The 18,803-nt window shown below is 59.7% G+C and overlaps 2 protein-coding genes across 6 annotated transcripts; both read left to right on the forward strand.

Moving 5' to 3' along the window:
* Positions 1-16: 16 nt before the first annotated feature.
* On the forward strand, positions 17-9,731 carry SEMA4C (semaphorin 4C). 5 transcript variants are annotated; one of them, XM_069583907.1, is made up of 15 exons: positions 17-231; positions 2,188-2,335; positions 3,780-3,928; positions 4,250-4,312; positions 4,448-4,546; positions 4,621-4,717; positions 4,835-4,951; positions 5,034-5,185; positions 5,270-5,445; positions 5,728-5,872; positions 5,969-6,191; positions 6,321-6,433; positions 7,538-7,695; positions 7,790-7,860; positions 7,989-9,731. In XM_069583907.1, exons 2-15 carry the CDS (start codon positions 2,227-2,229, stop codon positions 8,816-8,818), a joined length of 2,502 nt encoding a protein of 833 aa, XP_069440008.1. In that variant the 5' UTR covers positions 17-231; positions 2,188-2,226; the 3' UTR covers positions 8,819-9,731. The 5 variants fall into 5 exon arrangements, with proteins under 5 accessions (XP_069440008.1, XP_069440009.1, XP_069440010.1 ...); XM_069583908.1 differs by having other exon boundaries at positions 2,191-2,335; XM_069583909.1 differs by lacking the exon at positions 17-231 and adding an exon at positions 733-927 and having other exon boundaries at positions 2,191-2,335.
* A 1,263-nt stretch (positions 9,732-10,994) lies between these two features.
* ANKRD39 (ankyrin repeat domain 39) lies at positions 10,995-18,349 on the forward strand. Its single transcript, XM_069583918.1, has 4 exons — positions 10,995-11,194; positions 12,179-12,282; positions 13,050-13,253; positions 17,050-18,349. The coding sequence occupies exons 1-4, from the start codon at positions 11,002-11,004 to the stop codon at positions 17,191-17,193; spliced, it is 645 nt and encodes a 214-aa protein (XP_069440019.1). The 5' UTR covers positions 10,995-11,001; the 3' UTR covers positions 17,194-18,349.
* The last annotated feature ends 454 nt before the right edge of the window (positions 18,350-18,803 follow it).

Below are 18,803 nucleotides of genomic sequence, written 5' to 3' on the forward strand. Positions count from 1 at the left end.
CGGAGAGCCTCGGCAGCGGCGGAGAAAGAGCCGGCGCCCGCCGCGGTGGCGCGGGGAGCCCGAGCCCAGGGGCGCCGAGCCGAGCCGGGCCGAGGGGCGGTGGCGGAGGGGCAGCGGAGCAGGGCGGGCAGGCGCGCGCGGGCGGGCGGGCGGCGGCGCGCGGGCAGAGGCGGACCGTGGTCGGAGCCGAACGCGAGGGCGGCGCCCAGAGATTCGAGCAGCGAAGAAGAGGTGAGTGAGGCCGGGGTTGCACGGGGCCAGAGCCAAGGGGCTCTCCGGGGCCGCCGCTTTGTCCCCAGACTCGAGCAGGGGACGCTACACGCGCGAGGGACAGGGTCTGGGGGCGCAGGGAGGGGCGGCGGCGAGGACAGCTGTCCGCCCGAGCGCCTCCCTGCGCCTCCCGCGGGCTGCTTCGCGGGGGCTCGGGAGCGGGGCTAGTGGCGCCCGCAGCCCCAGCGTCCGGAGGCACGGACTGGCCGGGGGCGGGGGACGGGGCTCAGGGTGCGGGGGGTCCCTCGTACTGTCCGGTCCGCGCCCGCGATCTTTTCCAGGCCCCCGAACTGCCCCCGGCTCCCCCACCCCCGACGGAAAGTTTGGGGCGGGCTTGGACGGAGGCCGATGTTGTGAGATCGGATTTCCCTGCCGCGGCCCCCGGCCGCGCGCCCGCTCCGCTGGGGAGGCGGGCTGTCCTGGAAAGTCAGGCTCCAGAGCCGCGCCGCCCAGTCCCCGCCTGGAGCGCTCGCCCTGCAGCTGCTGGGGCGCCGTCCGCGGCCCGCCGCTCGGGGTGGGCAAGGGTGGGGGGCGCGCCGCCGGGACCCGCACCCCTCTACACACCGCCACCCCCGGGGCTGCCCGTTTCCGCCGCCCTGGGAGGAGTAGTGCCGGCAGAGCCTCGGAGCGCGCTGCGGGGTCCGGCCTGGGCCTGGGGTAAGGAATCGAGAGAAGGCTGGGAGTGTGTTGGGGGGACGGGTTGAGGGGTGAACGCATCCCCGCCCCCCTTCACCCCCCGCCGCCCTTCCCGCGCTGGGGAACTGGGCCGACAGGGGGCGTCCGTCGGTCGGGCTCCGCCACGCTCCCAGCGCCTCCGCTTTGTTTGCATTCAAATCCCCGGAGCTGGGGGAGGGGAGAATCGCGGGGAACCCAGGACAGGGTCCCAACTGGACCCTTTGCTTTGGGGCGAACAGATCTTCAGCTTCTGTGTCTCTGTGCCCTGGAGGGCCGAAGCAGTGGAAATTAATCCAGATGGCCTGCCCGGCCGGGGTCCCGGCGCGATCCCTGAGTTGGGAAGGCTCATCAGACCCCGGGAGAGCGCAGCAGGCGCTGGCCCTGCTCCGGGCGCCCCCGCGGTTCAGGAGGAACCCCCCGACGCTCCCCGCCAGGTCCTTACTTCCCCCCGCCCCCGCCTGAAAGCGCCGCAGAGAAGATCCCTGATGAGACCAGAGATCTGTCCCGCACCCCTCAGCCCGAGGGCTGGTGTCTCCTAGGAGGCTGTGCGTGGAACAGGATGAAGCCCCGGTCTTTTCCACGCCCATCCCATTCCACTTCCTGCCTGCCTTCTTGGGCAACAAAGGGGCCTCGGGAAGCACGGGGCCCCTCCAGCTCCCGGCCCCACTTCAGCCCTGTGATGTGGAACGGGGTTTTGGGCTCTGCCCGGCTATTGTCTGCGCTGGGGGAGGGGAGAGGCTGGACCGCGACCCCCGCAGGCCTGATGCACCGAGTCCTCTCTGGGGGGCTTTTCCTACCGCCTGCCCCACTTACAGGTTCATCCCCTTTGGGCTGGCTGGAGCCCCAGTAGGCCCAGGTCCTGATCGCAGAGGTTATTTTAAGAAATCCTTCCAATCTGTCAGGCCCGAGTGGGGGAGGAGGGTCCTCTCTTTATTTTCTTAAACAACTTCCTGTAGAGGAAAAGTGGGGGAGGGCCGGAGGATCTTTGAGTGTCCACTCTTGCAGCTGACTCAGCTCTCCCCGTCCCCTCAGGGAGACCCCATGGTCCTTTGGAAGCTGTGGGGAAGAGGCCAGGTGTGGGAGGGGACGAGGTGGTGGCTCCCAGGGCTGGGGCGGCGGGGGGAGCCCTGGGCAGGCCTGATCAGACCTTCTGTCCTGTCAGTGGCTCCTGGCACGGCCTGTGCGGGCCCCCTTCCGGTCTGTTCTCTCTGGCTATGATTCTGACCCTTTCTCTTCCCCCAGCAGGGCAGCTGGCCCGAGCTCAGAGCCGGGGCGTGTGCCATGGCCCCACACTGGGCCGTCTGGCTGCTGGTGCTGGAGCTGTGGGGCCTGGGCCTTGGGGCTGAGGTGTGGTGGAACCTGGTGCCCCGGAAGACGGTATCCTCTGGCGGTGAGTGCATGAAGGCTTGGGAGCAGAAGGCCAGGAGGGACTGCTGGGGGCAGAGGGGTGCTAAGGAACTGCCTTCTGGAGCGTCTGGCTTTATTCTGCAGTCGGGCTTGAGGCTCTCATGTACGTGGTACAGCCTCCTAAGAAATGTGAGTGAGTGGCTCTAGGAGCCCAGAGCTGGTCGTCCAGGCCAGGATCTGGGGTAGCCCTCCTTACGCTTAGGACCTGGCTGCCTTGTTATCCAAGAGTGATCATTCTGTGCCTCTCTCCCCACATCTCACTTCTGGAATTATCCCTAGCACTGAGAGCCTAAAGAGAGAAACCTGAGCCAAGATAAGCACGAAGCAAAGGGTGTTACCACCCACTCCCAAATCTTCAAGCTCTGTGCCCCCAGGAGCCCCCTTCGCAACCCTGATCCTGATATGATAGACTCCCCCCTTCTGCTGACCTGACACTCGTGCCATCTGATGGCCCTGGGTGGGGTGTGTGCGTGTGCACATGCTCCTGTGGGGGAGGGGGTCAGTGGCCTGACAGCCCTTCTGTGCACACACGCCTGCATGCAGAGGTGATGTCAGGTGTTTGTATCATCCCTGTGCTCTGGGGACCTGGGATGAGCTCACCTCCCACAGGCTCCTCTGTGCTAGCAAAGCCCTCCCTTGCTGGTCTGTGTCTGGGCCCATCGTTGGCTCCAGACACTAAGGGTGGTTTAGGGGGACCCTGAGGACAGTCCAGCAGCTATTTTGGGGGTTGACATGGGAATCCTGTGGCTACATGAATGTCGTGGCACCCTGCTCAACGGATGGCAACAGGTCTCCCCAGCCCCAGGCTGCAGCACTATCTCTGGTCCCCAGCCTCTGGTTTACCCCGCCCTCCCTGCCCTGGTCTCCACATTCCATGGCCCGCTCTGCTTGTACCCCTAGCAGCCTGCATTTGGGACCCACTGGAGGGAAGGGTTCTCTGAGACAAGGAATGCTCACAACTTCCGTCCATCCTGCCCAGCTGGATCAGGGGCCAGGGCAAGGCTGGACCCTGGTGGGGGCAGCGGGCAGCAGAGCAGAGAAGGACGCAGCGGCGGAGGAAGCGGGGGCGGGATGGGGAGGTGGCTGCTGACCCTGAGAGTGAGAGCCACCAGGCTGATGGTTTCCTCTGGCCGGAAGCTGTGGCTGAGATTTCCTTCCTTCCTTCCTCCTCTCCAGCCCAGATTTGCCTCCCTGGGTGGGGAAAGCCAGGGAGGCTTGGGTGGAGCTGTCAGAATCAAAAGCCTATTCAGAAAATGCCCCTTATTGCTGGTCAGAGGAGCTTGGCTGGCATCTGCTTGTGGGATGCTGGCTCTAATGTGCAGTGACCACTGCATAGAGGAGGGCTAATTCTGGGGGAGAGGGGATGCCTGGAGTCCCGGGAAGGTCCACTCACCCCAGCCCTGATCACTCCGGCCTTGTCCCTGCAGAGCTAGCCACGGTGGTGCGGCGCTTCTCCCAGACGGGCATCCAGGACTTCCTGACGCTGACCCTAACCGAGAAGACGGGGCTCCTGTATGTCGGGGCCCGGGAGGCCCTGTTTGCTTTCAGCGTGGAGGCTCTGGAGCTGCAGGGAGTGGTGAGAGGTGGGGGAGCGGGAGGCACACAGGGGTGAGAGAAAGGACCTGGGGGCTTCGCTTGGACGGGCTGTCCCCTGGGCTTGGCCGCCCCCACCCCATCCTCCCTGGTGAGCATGTCGCTTCGCCCGCAAGTCTGCAGCACTTGCTGGGACCGCTGTGCTGGGGGAGCGGGGGCCCTGGTCCTCTCTGGAATAAGCTCCCGGAGAGTGGGGACAGTGTCTCCCACCCGGAGTCCCCATGTTGCTGCCACGAGCGGTGCTGATGACACGTGCGTGGTGTGCGCCTGCAGCGATGCTGATGTGTCCCCTCCCTGTCCTCAGATCTCATGGGAGGCGCCAGTGGAGAAGAAGGCTGAGTGCATCCAGAAAGGGAAGAGTAACCAGGTCGGCTCTCCGGGACCTGCTGGCGGGCGGGGGGGTGCATGATGCACGCTCTTTCCGCTCCATCCCAGTGGTGGTCTGGGTCCCGGGGCCCTGTGTTCCAGGCACTCAGACTAACAGATGCCTCTCTGTCCCCAGACGGAGTGTTTCAACTTCATCCGCTTCCTGCAGCCATATAACACGTCGCACCTGTACGTGTGCGGTACCTACGCCTTCCAGCCCAAGTGCGCCTACATTGTGAGTGCTGCGCCCCTCCCCCAGCCCCCAGGCCTGTCCCTGTTGCATCCTCATGGCCGTGTCCCCTCCCCCAGGACATGCTCACCTTCACCCTGGAGCGGAGCGAGTTTGAGGATGGCAAGGGCAAGTGCCCCTATGACCCGGCCAAGGGCCACACCGGCCTTCTTGTGGGTGAGTGGCTGTCCCACGGCAGGTTGGGGGTCCCCAGGACTTGTTCCCGCTCCGGGACCACGTGGCCTGGGTGTCTGCACCTTGCTTCTGCATGGGCTGACCCCATGTCTCCTGTAGACGGTGAGCTGTACTCGGCCACGCTCAACAACTTCCTGGGCACGGAACCAGTCATCCTGCGGAACATGGGGCCCCATCACGCCATGAAGACTGAGTACCTGGCCTTCTGGCTCAACGGTGAGCCCTGAGAAGCCAGCTAGGTGTGGGAGGCACCTGGAGGGCCCGATGTCTGGGCTGACACACCTCCCCTTCCCTCCAGAACCTCATTTTGTGGGCTCCGCCTACGTCCCAGAGAGTGTGGGCAGCTACACGGGGGACGACGACAAGGTGTACTTCTTCTTCAGTGAACGCGCTGTGGAGTACGACTGCTACACCGAGCAGGTGGTGGCCCGCGTGGCCCGCGTCTGCAAGGTATAGACCGCCGAGGCGGGCAGCCCTGGGTGCCCAGCAGCCCAGCAGGGCTGACCGGCCGCGGTGTCCCCTGCCGTTTGCCAGGGCGACGTGGGGGGCGCGCGGACGCTGCAGAGGAAGTGGACCACGTTCCTGAAGGCACGGCTGGCGTGCTCCGCGCCCGGCTGGCAGCTCTACTTCAACCGGCTGCAGGCGCTGCACACGCTCCAGGGCGCCTCCTGGCACAACACCACCTTCTTCGGGGTTTTCCGGGCGCGGTGGTGAGCTGGCCAGGAGCCCTCGGGGGCGGGAGGAGCGGGCCTGTGGGTTAGGGCTGGTTGATGGGGCAGGCCTCTCGGGGAGGTCCTGGGGGTCAAGCAGGACGATGGGCTCCTGCCCCTTTCACCACCCCTCCGTGAGAGGTGCCCCCAGTGGCACTTTGAGCTGCCACCACATCACGTGTGGCCGTGGCCTCCTTGGGCTCGGGCCCTCCCTTCCCGTTGCGCGCCCTGCGCTGTGGGCACCCAGCTCTGACCTTTGGGGTCCCTCCTTTGCTGTGACAGGGGCGACATGGACCTGTCAGCAGTCTGCGAGTACCAGTTGGAGGAGATCCAGAAGGTGTTCGAGGGGCCCTACAAGGAGTACCACGAGCAGGCCCAGAGGTGGGGCCGCTACACTGACCCTGTCCCTAGCCCGCGGCCCGGCTCGGTGAGTTGTCCCAGGCGGGGACGCATGCACCTTCTCTGCTCTGGTGCCTTACCCTCTGGGCTGACAGCTGCCCCCCAAACCCTGCCCACCCCCCAGTGCATCAACAACTGGCACCGGCGCCACGGCTACACCAGTTCCCTGGAGCTGCCCGACAACATCCTCAACTTCATCAAGAAGCACCCGCTGATGGAGGAGCAGGTGAGGCCTCGATGGGGCCGCCCCCTGCTGGTGAAGAAGAATGCCAACCTCACCCACCTGGTGGCGGACCGGGTCACGGGGCTCGATGGGGCCACCTACACGGTGCTGTTCATCGGCACAGGTGGGTACGGATGTGGCAGCTTAGGGCTAGGCAAAGGCCTGTGTGCCCGAGGCAGGGAGATCCAGACACAGCCCCACCCCAGGACCCTCCTGCCCTTTTCTTGACACCTGCTCCCCCCAACTCCTACAGGAGATGGCTGGCTGCTCAAGGCTGTGAGCCTGGGGCCCTGGGTTCACCTGATTGAGGAGCTGCAGCTATTTGACCAGGAGCCTGTGGAGAGCCTGGTCCTGTCCCGGAGCAAGGTAACCATCAGGCCCCACCCACCGTGTCCCCGCATGGCCCCCAGGGGCGGCGAGATGCCCGAGAGGGGAGCCAGAACGCTCGTGGAATCTGCACTCTGCGGGCGCCCTATCTTCCATACAGCCTGGTCCTGAGGGCGCTTAGCAGCTGTTTTCAGGCCCCTCAGGGGGCTGTGCCACCGCCCGCCCGGCCTCATGCCACTTTGGCTCCTGACGCCTGCGTGATGCCTTCTTGCCTGCCATCCCCAGCCCCAGCGTAGTCAGCAGTTCCCTGAAGTGCTGCTCGAAGCTTCCCTTCCCCAGCGCCTCTCATCCCTTGCCCAGCGCTTCTCGTCCCTTGCCCAGCCCCTCTCCTCCCTTCCCCAGCCCCTCCCGTCCCTTCCCCAGCCCCTCTCGTCCCTTCCCCAGCCCCTCTCTTCCCACATGTCTGTGGCACTTCCACATGCTTGGCGCTTCCCAACTCTGGATGCTCAGGTTGTTCCCCAGAACGTGGAATCATGGCAGAAAGAAAGCCTGTAGTTGCAGAAACACACAGATTGGCTATCTCCATTGAAACAGGAAAATGCCTTATGCTTTGCTGGTGCTATTGTGAGGCTGACGGGATCTGCGGAAACTGAACTTCCTGTGCTATTTATACTATTCTGGAGCTGTGTGTGTGTGTGCGTGTGTGCGTGTTTGTGTGTGTGCGCGCGCGCGTGTGTGTGTGTGTGAGAGTGTATATGTGTATGTGAGAGTGAGTGAGTGTGTGTAAGAGTATGTGTGTGTGCATGTGGGGGGGACTGTGTGTGTGAGTGGGTATAAGTGTGTGTGAGTGTGTGTACATGTGTGTGTGAGTGTGTGTACGTGTGTGTGAGTGAGCAGGCACAAGGATACCTCTCAGCCTCACAGGTCTGCTGTTCCTTTCTAACAAGGTCACAGCTGTAAGGGGCTTAGGATTGCTCCTGGCTTATAGTAAGTCCTCCGTGCCTGCCAGCCCTCAGATTTCCCGCTCTGGGACGTGAGCACAGCCCGCTTCCTGCTTCGGCCCGGCGCCCTGGCAGCCATCCGAGCCCCCGCCCGGGCCGTGCCCGGACCTGGCTCAGTCTCCGTCCTGTGCTTCTCTGGCAGAAGCTGCTCTTCGCGGGCTCCCGCTCCCAGCTGGTACAGCTGCCCCCAGCCGACTGCATGAAGTACCGCTCCTGTGCCGACTGTGTGCTCGCTCGGGACCCCTACTGTGCCTGGAACGCCAACAGCAGCCGCTGCGTGGCCGTGGGCGGTCACTCCGGGTGAGGGGGGCTTCTGCATGTGCGGGGACCAGCGGGGAGGGGCGGGGAGGGGGGCTGGAGCCGGGACGCTGACGGATCCCTCTCCTCGCACCAGGTCCCTGCTGATCCAGCACGTGACGGTCTCGGATACCTCGAGCATCTGTAATTTCCGGGGCAGTAAGAAAGGTGAGCTGTTGTCTTAGCCCTCCTTCCAGGGTGTACGGGCCTCGGGGGACCAGAACCGGGGTGTCATTGTCCTCCCTCGGCCTGGGCGTCTTGCACCCCACTGACTCTCCTTTTCTCCGCCACTACAGTCAGGCTTACGCCCAAAAACATCACAGTGGTGGCTGGCACGGATCTGGTGCTGCCCTGCCGTCTCTCCTCCAACCTCGCCCACGCCCGCTGGACCTTTGGGGGCCGCGACCTGCCCGCGGAGCAGCCCGGCTCCTTCCTCTATGATGCCCGGCTGCAGGCCCTGGTGGTGATGGCTGCCCAACCCCGCCACGCTGGTGCCTACCACTGCTTCTCGGAGGAGCAGGGGGCCCGGCTGGCTGCTGAAGGCTACCTCGTGGCGGTGGTGGCTGGCCCGTCGGTGACGCTGGAGGCCCGGGCCCCGCTGGAGAACCTGGGGCTGGTGTGGCTGGCTGTGGTGGCCCTGGGCGCTGTGTGCCTGGTGCTGCTGCTGCTGGTTCTGTCCCTGCGCCGGCGGCTGCGAGAGGAGCTGGAGAAGGGTGCCAAGGCGGCCGAGAGGACCCTGGTGTACCCGCTGGAGCTACCCAAGGAGCCCACCAGCCCCCACTTCCGGCCCGGCCCCGAGACGGACGAGAAGCTCTGGGACCCTGTGGGCTACTACTACTCAGATGGGTCCCTCAAGATCGTGCCTGGCCACGCCCGGTGCCAGCCCGGCGGTGGGCCCCCCTCACCGCCCCCCGGCATCCCCGGTCAGCCCCTGCCTTCTCCGACACGGCTCCATCTGGGAGGTGGCCGGAACTCCAACGCCAACGGCTACGTGCGTCTCCAGCTGGGAGGGGAGGACCGCGGCGGCCTCGGGCATCCTCTGCCCGAGCTCGCCGACGAACTGAGGCGTAAACTGCAGCAGCGCCAGCCGCTGCCGGACTCCAACCCCGAGGAGTCCTCAGTATGAGGGGGCCCCTCGGGCGGCGGCCTGGGAGGCACGGCTCCCTACGTTTTTGCACAGGCACCAGCTACCTCAGGGACATGGCATGGGCAACTGCTCTGCCCGGGACCGCCCGGCCATGAGGACCTGCTCTGCCAGCACGGGCACTGCCACTTGGTGTGGCTTACCAGGGCACCAGCCTTGCAGAGGGCACCTTCCTCCTCTGTGAGAGGCTGTGGATCACAGACGCGTGGGACCCCAACAGCCAAAACCTTTCAAGGCAGAAATTGCAGATGTGGGTGTTTGTGTACATATGTGTGTGAATGCAGATGTGTGCACCTACGCCTGTGCGTGCGTGCGTGCGTGCGTGTGTGTGCGTGTGTGTGTGTGTGCGTGTGTGTGAGAGGCAGTCTTCCTGTTTCTGTCGAGTCTTCCCTTGGCCTGGGGTCCTCCTGGTGGGTCATTGGCGCTATGAAGGGGAAGGGGTCGTACACATTGCCTCCCCTGCCCCCCCCTGTCCCCAGTAGGGGGCAGCCATGTACATATGGGGGTGGGCCGGGCAGGGTGCTGTACCCCTTGGGGGGAATCAGGGCTCTGGGGTGGGGCCTGGTCCTGCTCCCAGGGCTATGAATGTGTTCAGGGTGGGGGGAGGGAGGTGCAGCCTCCTGTGTGTTTGGGGGGAAGGGTTGGGAGGGGCCTCCCACTTGGCCCTGGGGCTCAGTGGTGTTTTATACTTGTCCTCCCTGGCAGGGCTGGGAAAGGTTGTGTGTGGGGGGGAGGGGGGGAGGCGAGAGGGGTGGGCATGCTGGGGATCTGGCATTTCCTCTCCCAGCCCTAGGAGGAGGGCTCCCAGCAGTGTAACTTATTGTGTCCCCGCGTATTTATTTGTTGTAAATATTTGAGTATTTTTATATTGACAAATAAAATGGAGAAAATGAAACTGTTCCTGTCACGGAGATAAGACACTTGGGCTGAAACCTTCTGAGTGCCAAGAGGGAGGCTCCCTGTGGGCTGAGTGGGGCTGGACCGGCCCCCTTCCTGCTTGTGCCCCTCTCTAGAGAGGGGTCCAGAGGCCAGGCTCCAGTGTTTTCCCACAGTGGTGGGTTGGGCTGGGAACCAGACCAGGGCCACAGCCTCTGGGGAGCCAACCATGGCTTCTGGCCAAAGGGAGAAGTCGGGGCTTAGGGAATAGAAGCAGTAGAAGGGGAGGGGCCTGGCTTCCCAGTACTCTGGGAAGGGGAAATGGGAGTGGGGGCCTGCGGAGAGGAACTTCCTAGAAGCAGCTTAAACTTGTGCGGACTGGCTCATGTGTGGATGGGGCTCCCCACCACTTTAAGGGAAGAATGATTACTTTCAGCCTTTACCTGCAGGAATGTTAGTCTTGAATGCTTCAGATAACCATGCAATATGGAACTTCCTCCACTGCCACAGGTAGGCACCAAGCCCCTTTGCTTTAGGAAGGAGCCTGTCCAGGGCCAAGATATTTTTAAGAAAACCAGGACCTAGCCTGGCTTCTGTAATTCACGCCCACACACAGGCAGTGGAAATGAAGAGTCCTCTGTACCCTTGACCAGTCTAGGGGACCTGCTGCGGCTGGAACAAGCTCCTGCTGTAATAGAGGCCTGGCATCTGCTGATCTGAGCAGCTAGTTTCCTGCATGGTCAGTAACCCACAGCCGAAGGAAGTTCATTCAGTAAATTAGGTGCCCACTGGGGCGTGACGGTTCCAGTTTCTTTTCCCTACCCACTCCCCCCACCCCGCCCTACCCCGGGCCTACTTGCAGGTGGTTTCAGGAGCCAATACAAGTTGTGACCATCTGCCTCCCATGGCGTTTCAAGAAGTGGGCAGCAGGGACAAGAGGAAGGAGGGGGTCTTGGCCTTTCAACTGGTCAGCGCGCGGCCGTGGGGACCCATCAACCTGAGTCCGAGATGGTGAGGGAAAGAGGTGGGGAAGGGCCTTGGGGCCCGCCTGGTGACCCCCGACCCTGGGGATCCCGGTGGGACCAAGAGAACCTGGAGGGGGCCACATACAAGGCCGGCTGCCCTCCCCAAGAGTCGGTGCTGGGTCTCAGGGGCGCGCCCGGGCCTCCGCTTAGCCTGGGACGCCCTCTCGTGGCCGCTTCGGGCCGTCCCGCCCTGCCGTCGCGATTGGCTCCCGGGCCCAGACTCAGACGCTTGATTGGTCGGCCCCGTGGCTCGTGCGGATCCGAATGGTCAGACCGGGCGGTACGCTGAGGCCGCGCCCATGCCGGCCCGTGGCGGCGCCCGCGCCCCGCAGCCGGTGGGCGGGCGCGGAGAGCGACATGGCGGCGCCGCGGCCCTGCGCGGATGGGCCCTGCTGCTCCCACCCGAGCGCGGCGCCCGGCGTGCAGCAGACGCTGGACGAGATGGACTTCGAGAGGGGTGAGGGGGTGCGCGGCTCTGCCGGCCCGGCGCCTTCCGGCGTCCACAGGCCCCCGGGGCCAAGGAGGTGGCCGTGAACCGGGATCCCTGGAGGGAAGCTGCCGGGGTGGGGATGGGAGCGGGTCTGGTCGGAGCGCGGGCCGGCTGAGAGCTCGCCGGGGACCTGGCGCGAGCTTGGCAGTAGAAACGCCGGCTCGTCTGCAGGTCGGGAAACAGGCATTGGCTTCGGTAACTTTCCCCGGTGGTGCGGCGGGATCCGACTCCCCACCTGGTGCGACCCCGGGACACCCAGGCCCGCTCCGGGGGTCTGAGAGGGACCGGGCGGCAGAGTCTGCTTCCAGGGTGCTGCACCCACCCCGAGGGTATGGAGCTTCAGACCAGGGGGCTGCGCTGTTCCGGGCTGTTTGTGGGGCACTGCAGGTGTCATCCTTACGTGTGCGTCAAGCGGGGTGAATGCTTTGCCCCATACTATCCATGGTGCCCGCAGCTGTGTGCACAGAGCCTTGTTCTGTCTGGTTCCCCAGCACCCACACGGCCTGCCACCTTTGCCCCCGACTCTGCTCAGGCCTTCCAGCCAGTCCCTGAGATGTGTGTGGGGTTCCGAGGACTCTGAGGATTCCACAAATTAGATGCCTGCTCACCACTGTCCCTGTGGTTTTCACTTTGGGCTGACACCTGACAGTGTTTGCTTGTGACTGTATATTCAAACATCTTAAATAGTACTTTATCCAACACTGGTGTGTTTGAAGTGGGGGAGAAGGGAAGTTGTGTCTGGCTAGTCTCCTGTCCTGGTTAGACAAGCCCCTGGTCTGTCTGGCTCCAGCACCCCTCAGTGCGCAGCTCAGAGGAGGTGCTCAGGTCACATTTGCTGAGCAGACGAATTCCCATTTGGTAGATGAGAAGACTGAGGTCGAGAGGTAAAGGAAGTGCTAGAAGCCCCCAGTCCCATGAACATTATTCAGTGCTTGGGTTGTGCCTCTGCAGGAATCTGGTCGGCAGCCCTGAACGGAGACCTGGGCCGAGTGAAGTATTTAATCCAAAAGGCAGCGGACCCCAGCCAGCCTGACTCCGCAGGCTACACCGCTCTAGTGAGTTGGGAGGAGCCTCCGCTCTGGGTTCCTGCTCTCTGGACGGGGATGATGTTTGCCGTTTCCCTTCTCCCACTCTTTCTTCTCTCCCAGCAGGATTTCTGTTTAAGCATCTTATGAACCTGGTTTTTTTTTAATTAGCCAAGGTGCTTTTCACTGATTGTTTAATATCATTTTCATAACGGTAAAGAATCCACCTGCCAAGGCAGGAGACACGAGAGACCTGTGTTCCATCCCTGGGTCAGGAAGATCCCCTGGAGAAGGGAATGGCAACCCACTCCAGCATCCTTGCCCAGAAAATCCCATGGATAGAGGAGCCTCTTGGGTTACAGTCCATAGGGTCGCAAAGAGTCAGACAGAACTTAGCGACTAATACTTTCACTTTTCACTTTCATAATGATACTGTGAGATAGGATTGGTAATTATTGAGACTTCCCCAGCAGTCCAGTGGTTAAGATTTCACCTTCCCATGCAGGAGCATGGGTTCTACCCCTAGTTGGGGAGCCAAGATCCCACATTCCTGGGGAGTGCTGAGCCCCAGTGCTGCGAGGAAAGACCCCGCATGCCGTGGCTAAGACCTGACACACCCCAAAATAAATAAATATATTTTTAAAAAGGAGTGGTTATCACTCCCACTTTGTGGCGGCTGAGACTGAAGCTAGGCGTGCAGGCTCGCCCTGGCCACCCAGCTGCCAGAGGGGGCTCCGGCCGCCGCTGCGCGCCTCACCCAGGGTTCTGCCTCCTGACCCCGGCTCTGTTCACCGCAGCACTACGCCAGCCGCAATGGGCACTATGCCGTGTGCCAGTTCCTGCTGGAGAGTGGGGCCAAGTGTGATGCCCAGACCCACGGGGGAGCCACCGCCTTGCACCGCGCCAGCTACTGCGGGCACACGGACATTGCCCGGCTCCTGCTCTCGCACGGCTCCAACCCCAGGCTGGTGGACGCCGACGGCATGACCAGTCTGCACAAGGTGCGTCGCCTCTCAGAAGTTTCACAGGCTGCAAGAACTTCTTGTCTCTTGTCATTATAAAACCTAGAACATGGGAATTCTCTGGCTGTCCAGGGTTTAGGACGTGGCATTCTCACTGCTTGGGCCCAGGTTCCATCCCTGGTCAGAGAACTAAGACCTCATAGGCCACATGGCATAGCCAGAAATAAAAAAGGTATAACATGTTCATGGTAGAAAACATGGGGATAACAGAAAAGTGTAAAGTAGAAAATCAGAATCATTTGTAATCTCAGTGCTCACCTATCATCACTTTAGGATTAACATATAATTTTCCAGCAAGTTTCCTGTACATGTAAATTAGTACGAAACGTAAGGTGTCGTTTTCTTTCTCTTAGTGATGCATCCTCAATGCTTCTTTCACATGGTTTTCTGAAACTTGTACCTACCTTTGCCTGTCCTAGTCCACTTTCCACACTGTGACCAGAATAATCATTTAATTAGAAGTTTTCTGCCTAGAAACACGTACCCACAGTGAACAGCTTGAGGAGTACAGAATACCTGCTCTGGACACAAATTCGCTCCCTGCCCCCCTTCTCAGCAGCTCAGTCTTCTGGGTCACTTTATTGACTGGGGGATTTCTGCAGAAATTAACACCTATGGCTGGCGATTTTTCTTTCACCAACACTTTGCAAGTTATTGGGCTTCCCAGGTGGCGCACTGGTCAAGAATTCGTCTGCCAAGGCAAGAGATGTGGGTTTGGTCCTGGGTCGGGAAGACTCCCCTGGAGGAGAAAATGACAACCCACGCCAGTATTCTTGCCGGAGGAGCCTGGCGGCCCACAGTCCATGGGGTTGCGCAGAGTCGGATGTGACTGAGCGCACGCATTGTGGGTTATTACATTCACCGGACACGCCTGTAAAGTCTTCTCATTTTTGTGAACCACGCCTGTAAAGTCTTCTCATTTTTGTGAAACGTTGTCTTCAGTCCACTCTGCTGTCGAAACAAAGGAGCATTCTCTCTTCTTGCTGGTCTAGTATTCGTATCGTCTGAATCAGGACTTTATTCTGGAGAGCCAGCATCTTCTTAGACGCTAGCATATCTGTCACTGGAGGATTGCAGAAAGTATCTTCATAAAATTCACCAAAAAATTCTTCACTCAAAATTTCTCGATGCATCATTTTTGAAAATTTTACATTTATGATATATACAGCATTGGGACAGGAACCTAATGGAGCAAAATGTGAATGATGACGACGATTATGTTACGTAATGAACCCTGGCAGTTTTAAACTACAGCAGTGCACAGTGAGTTAACTGTATCACTGTCTGAAAGCGTATTGATAGGTCTCCGGTCAGTCATGTGTTAGGGCATCCCCTGTTGCTGATTTCTTGTTCATCTTTAAAAGGCAGTTGATGCATCCGTGAGGCCTGTGCGTATAATCTGGTCCTCTCTTAGCCCACTTGATCTTCTCCCAGAGCCATGGTTTAAAGCGGGGTTCGGACCACACCATGCCTTAGAGTCCTCTGGAGGCTTGCTTCCACCGAGTCCTTAAGCTGGTTAACAGGCCTTCGGGGGTTGGCCCCTGCCTACCTGGCAGCTTGTCCTGAGCTCCTTCCCGGCCCCTTGCCTGTTATGCTCAGACCCTGCTAGTTGTCTTCAGCTTCTTTCTTTTTCTTTTAAGTAGTTTTATTTATTTCGTTATTTTTGGCTGGCTGTGTGGGCTTTTCTCTAGCTGCAGCAAGCAGGAGCTCCTCTTCGTTGTAGTGAGCGGGCTTCTCATGCAGCGGCTTCTCTAGCTCTGGAAGACAGGCTGTAGAGATGTAGGCCTCAGTGGCTGCAGCCCCCAGCTTTGCACCACAGGTCCAGTCGTGTGGTCCGTGGGTTTAGCTGCTCCTTGGCGTCTGGGGTCTTCCCAGGTGAACCCATCTCTCCTGTGTTGGCAGCAGACTGTTCACCACTGAGCCACCAGGGAAGCCCCCATCGCCTGTCTCTCGAACCCCCTTCTGCATCCCTTGCCGGCCGCAGGCAGCGGCTCCTGCTGTCCTTTGCCCTCTGGCTTGTGTCTGTTCTTCTTTCTGGACCATCACACGCTCAGAGAGCCTTCCTCTTCCTGGCGGAGGGCAGCTCCCCGACCCAGATGCCCAGAGCACCCTGCACCTGACTCCTGCCTCTCTTCCCTCTTGGAGCCCCCTCTCCGTGATCTCTGCCTCTCTCACTTGGGCAGCTGGAGTTGGCCTTGTTTCCTCTTGCAGCCGGAGCACCAGGCTCAGACGCCGAGAGAGCAGCTGGGGGCCCTCTTGTGTGGAGACCCTTGCCGGTTGGAGAGGCACATTGCTCATTTCCCAGTGGTCTGAACCGGTGTTGCTCGAGTGTTTCACCACCACAGCGCCCATGATGAGTGTTGACAGGCAGGACACTGCCGGGACGGACCCAGCTGCTTTCACCCACGGCTTGCAGCATTCTGAGAAATTCAGAGAGCAAGTATGTGTGAGGACTCTGAATCACCCGGCCCTTGCTTCCAGCCTCCCTCCCTCCTGCAAACGTTGGCACCTTGTTTTTGGGTTTTTTTTGCTAAAAATTTTTGGAATTCTCACAACTGCTCATAATTGAAGCAATAATATTCAGAACCCCGGGTCTGTCCTCATCAAGATATTTATGCCTAGTAAAGATTTAGATTCAAATTTGAGATGATGTTGGGTACTAATATCGGATATCCTTCAGGAGCCCTTGTCTGTTGGAAGAAGTGGGGAACAGAGTGATATAGCTATTGAGAGCTCGAACTTTGGGGTCAGACAGACCCGACTTAGAATTCCCCAGGCTGCTACACCAGCTCTGTGACCTTGGACAAGTTACTCAATTTTTATAAGCCTCAGTTTCTTCATCTATAAAATAGAAACAATAGTATTTCTTACCTCTGATGGTTATTGGAAACGTTGAATAAGATAATCTGTGTAAGTCCTAACTCTGTTCTTTTCTGGAGGATGTGAGTTAGAATTGACATCCAAACTGTTTATCTCAGAGGGAAGAGGATAAACCTGGGTAGTAGACCTGCTTCTCTCTGCTCATCTGAAAGTTCCCCAGGACAAGGGCCATGTCCGATGTGTCTTGTGCCCATGGTGCCCCCTCTAGACAATGTGCGTGTTTGTCTAGATGCTGAGAAGTTCAAGGTTCTACAGTTGCTCTTTTGGGGGGCCCTTTCTCGTGGTAGTGAGTGGAGGCTACTCTCTAGCTGCGGTGCACTGGCTTCTCGTTGCAGAGCCCGGCTCTAGGGATGTGGACTTGCTGTCCTGTGGAATGTGGGGTCTTCCTGGGCCAGGGATTAAGCCTGTGTCCCCTGCGTTGGCAGGCAGATTCTCAACCACTGGACCACTGAGGCTGGGGTCCGCTCTACTTGTTCTTTTTTTTCCCCCTCTTTGGCCGCATCTGGTGGCATGTAGGATCTTAGTTCCTTGCCAGATCCCTGTGGCCCATGGAATTTTTCTGGACCAGGGGTTGAACCTGCACCCTCTGCAGTGTAAGTCCAGAGTCTTAACCACTGGATGGCCAGGGGCGTCCTCTCAACTTGTCGTTAATGTTCAGGCTTGAGCCACGAAGCATGGCCCCTGAGTAGAGGGCACAGGAGGGAAAGCTCAAGCTGACTGCCCGGCCGGCACCAGGGCGCCCCAGCGCCCTGCACGCGCATCACTGGCAGGAGTCCAGGGAGATCTGCTCAGCCAGCCAGCAAGGCCTACTGTAGGACCCGAAGGGCCCCAGACGCAGAGCGAGAAAGAGCGGGCGCAGTGGGGTCAGCTTTTGATTGGGCTCCTCTCTCCGCAGGCTGCCGAGAAGGGTCACATGGACATCTGCTCCCTCCTGCTGCAGCACAGCCCAGCCCTGAAGGCCATGCGGGACCGGAAGGCCCGGCTCGCCTGCGACCTGCTGCCTGGCAACAGCGACCTGCGGGACCTGCTGGCCAGCTGAGTCGCCGCCTCCTGTCTCAGTAGCGCTCCGAGGACTCGGACAGCTCTCCCAGCCCCCACCTGGACAGCACCCGAGCCGCAGGGCGAGAGCCCGAGGCCAAAGGACCGGCAGAGCCTCATTCTGGCCCCTCAAAGGGAGGGAATTCAGATTGCGGGGGCTGCCAGGGTGACTGCCTGGACAGATGATCGTATTCTAAATTAGCTCATGTGGAAACATCCATGTAGAAAAAATAAAGTTATCGCCTTACCTCATCCCCTGCACAAAAATAAATTTGGAGTTAAGACCCAAATCCGAAAATACAAAACTGCGTAAGCATGAGAAGCAGCTATGGATTACGTGACACGTGAAAAGCTGCTTTCTAGCCAGGTGACCTTGGTACAAGTCACGGTACCCATTGTGTCCCGTGGCCCCATCTCAGGTAGGAGTGACTGGTGGGGTCCCTGTGGGCATGAGACAAGTGAGGATCTGAGGAGCACTGACGGGGTGCCCAGAGCCTCGCAGACAGCATTTGAGCTCCCATCTCCCGAAAACGTGACCCACACCTGCATCTATACCGCAAGTTCATTCATGTTAACTGAGAGACTGCTGTTGCTGCTAAGTCGCTTCAGTCGTGTCCGACTCTGTGCGACCCCATAGACGGCAGCCCACCAGGCTCTGCCGTCCGTGGGATTCTCCAGGCAAGAACACTGGAGTGGGTGCCACTTCCTTCTCCAATGCGTGAAAGTGAAGTCGCTCAGTCGTGTCCGACTCTTCATGACCCCATGGACTGCAGCCCACCAGGCCCCTCCGTCCGTGGGACCCTCCAGGCGAGAGTGCTGGCGTGGGTGCCATCGCCTTCTCCATCTGGGACTACAGGTGCTGTTGCTTTATGTTGCAATCATTGCCAATTTCTAGTGAGGCGGAATGCCTGTCTTCGGTGACCTTGTTCAAATTTAAATTTTTTCAATTTCTAAAATTTTTTCCTTGATTCATAGGAGTCTTTTATGTATTTTGGATATTGACCCTTTGTTTTATATATATATCCATATATATCTCTTTCATGCTGTGTTTGTTGTTACCTGTTTATGAAAACTGGTACAGTGGATGGAAGATTGGCAATATCTACTAAAATTCTAATTTCTCTGTAGCTCCCTAGAAAAATATCCATGTATACAAAGTTTGTGTGTGTGTGTGTGTGATCTTAGCTCTCGCACCCAGGATGGAACCCGCATACCCTGCATTGGAAGCACCGAGTCTTAACCGCAAGTCCCCAAAGATGTCTATTTACAGATGCATTTACAAAGATGTGCACTGGAGCACGGGGTGAAATGTTGAGAAGTAGAGCTAAACCCAGTGCTCCCAACAGGGGGACAAGTAAGACTCCGGCCTTGGAGCCACATGGGCAGAGATGAGATTCCCGCCCATGAGTGCAGCCTGTGCTGACATGGAGAGAGTGCTGAGTCGTGACCACAGTAGAGGAGGTGGGCCACATAGGAACACAAACACACACACACACTCAGGAGGAGTGTCAGGAGGAGGTGTGTGAAATTGCACCCACTGTTTCCCCAGGTAGGGGTCCTGAGCTTGATTTGTGGACTTAGGTAATTTTTTTCAGGTAATTTTTTTCTTTG

The sequence above is a fragment of the Ovis canadensis genome, chromosome 3 (genome assembly GCF_042477335.2).
Source record: "Ovis canadensis isolate MfBH-ARS-UI-01 breed Bighorn chromosome 3, ARS-UI_OviCan_v2, whole genome shotgun sequence".
Taxonomy (NCBI): domain Eukaryota; kingdom Metazoa; phylum Chordata; class Mammalia; order Artiodactyla; family Bovidae; genus Ovis; species Ovis canadensis.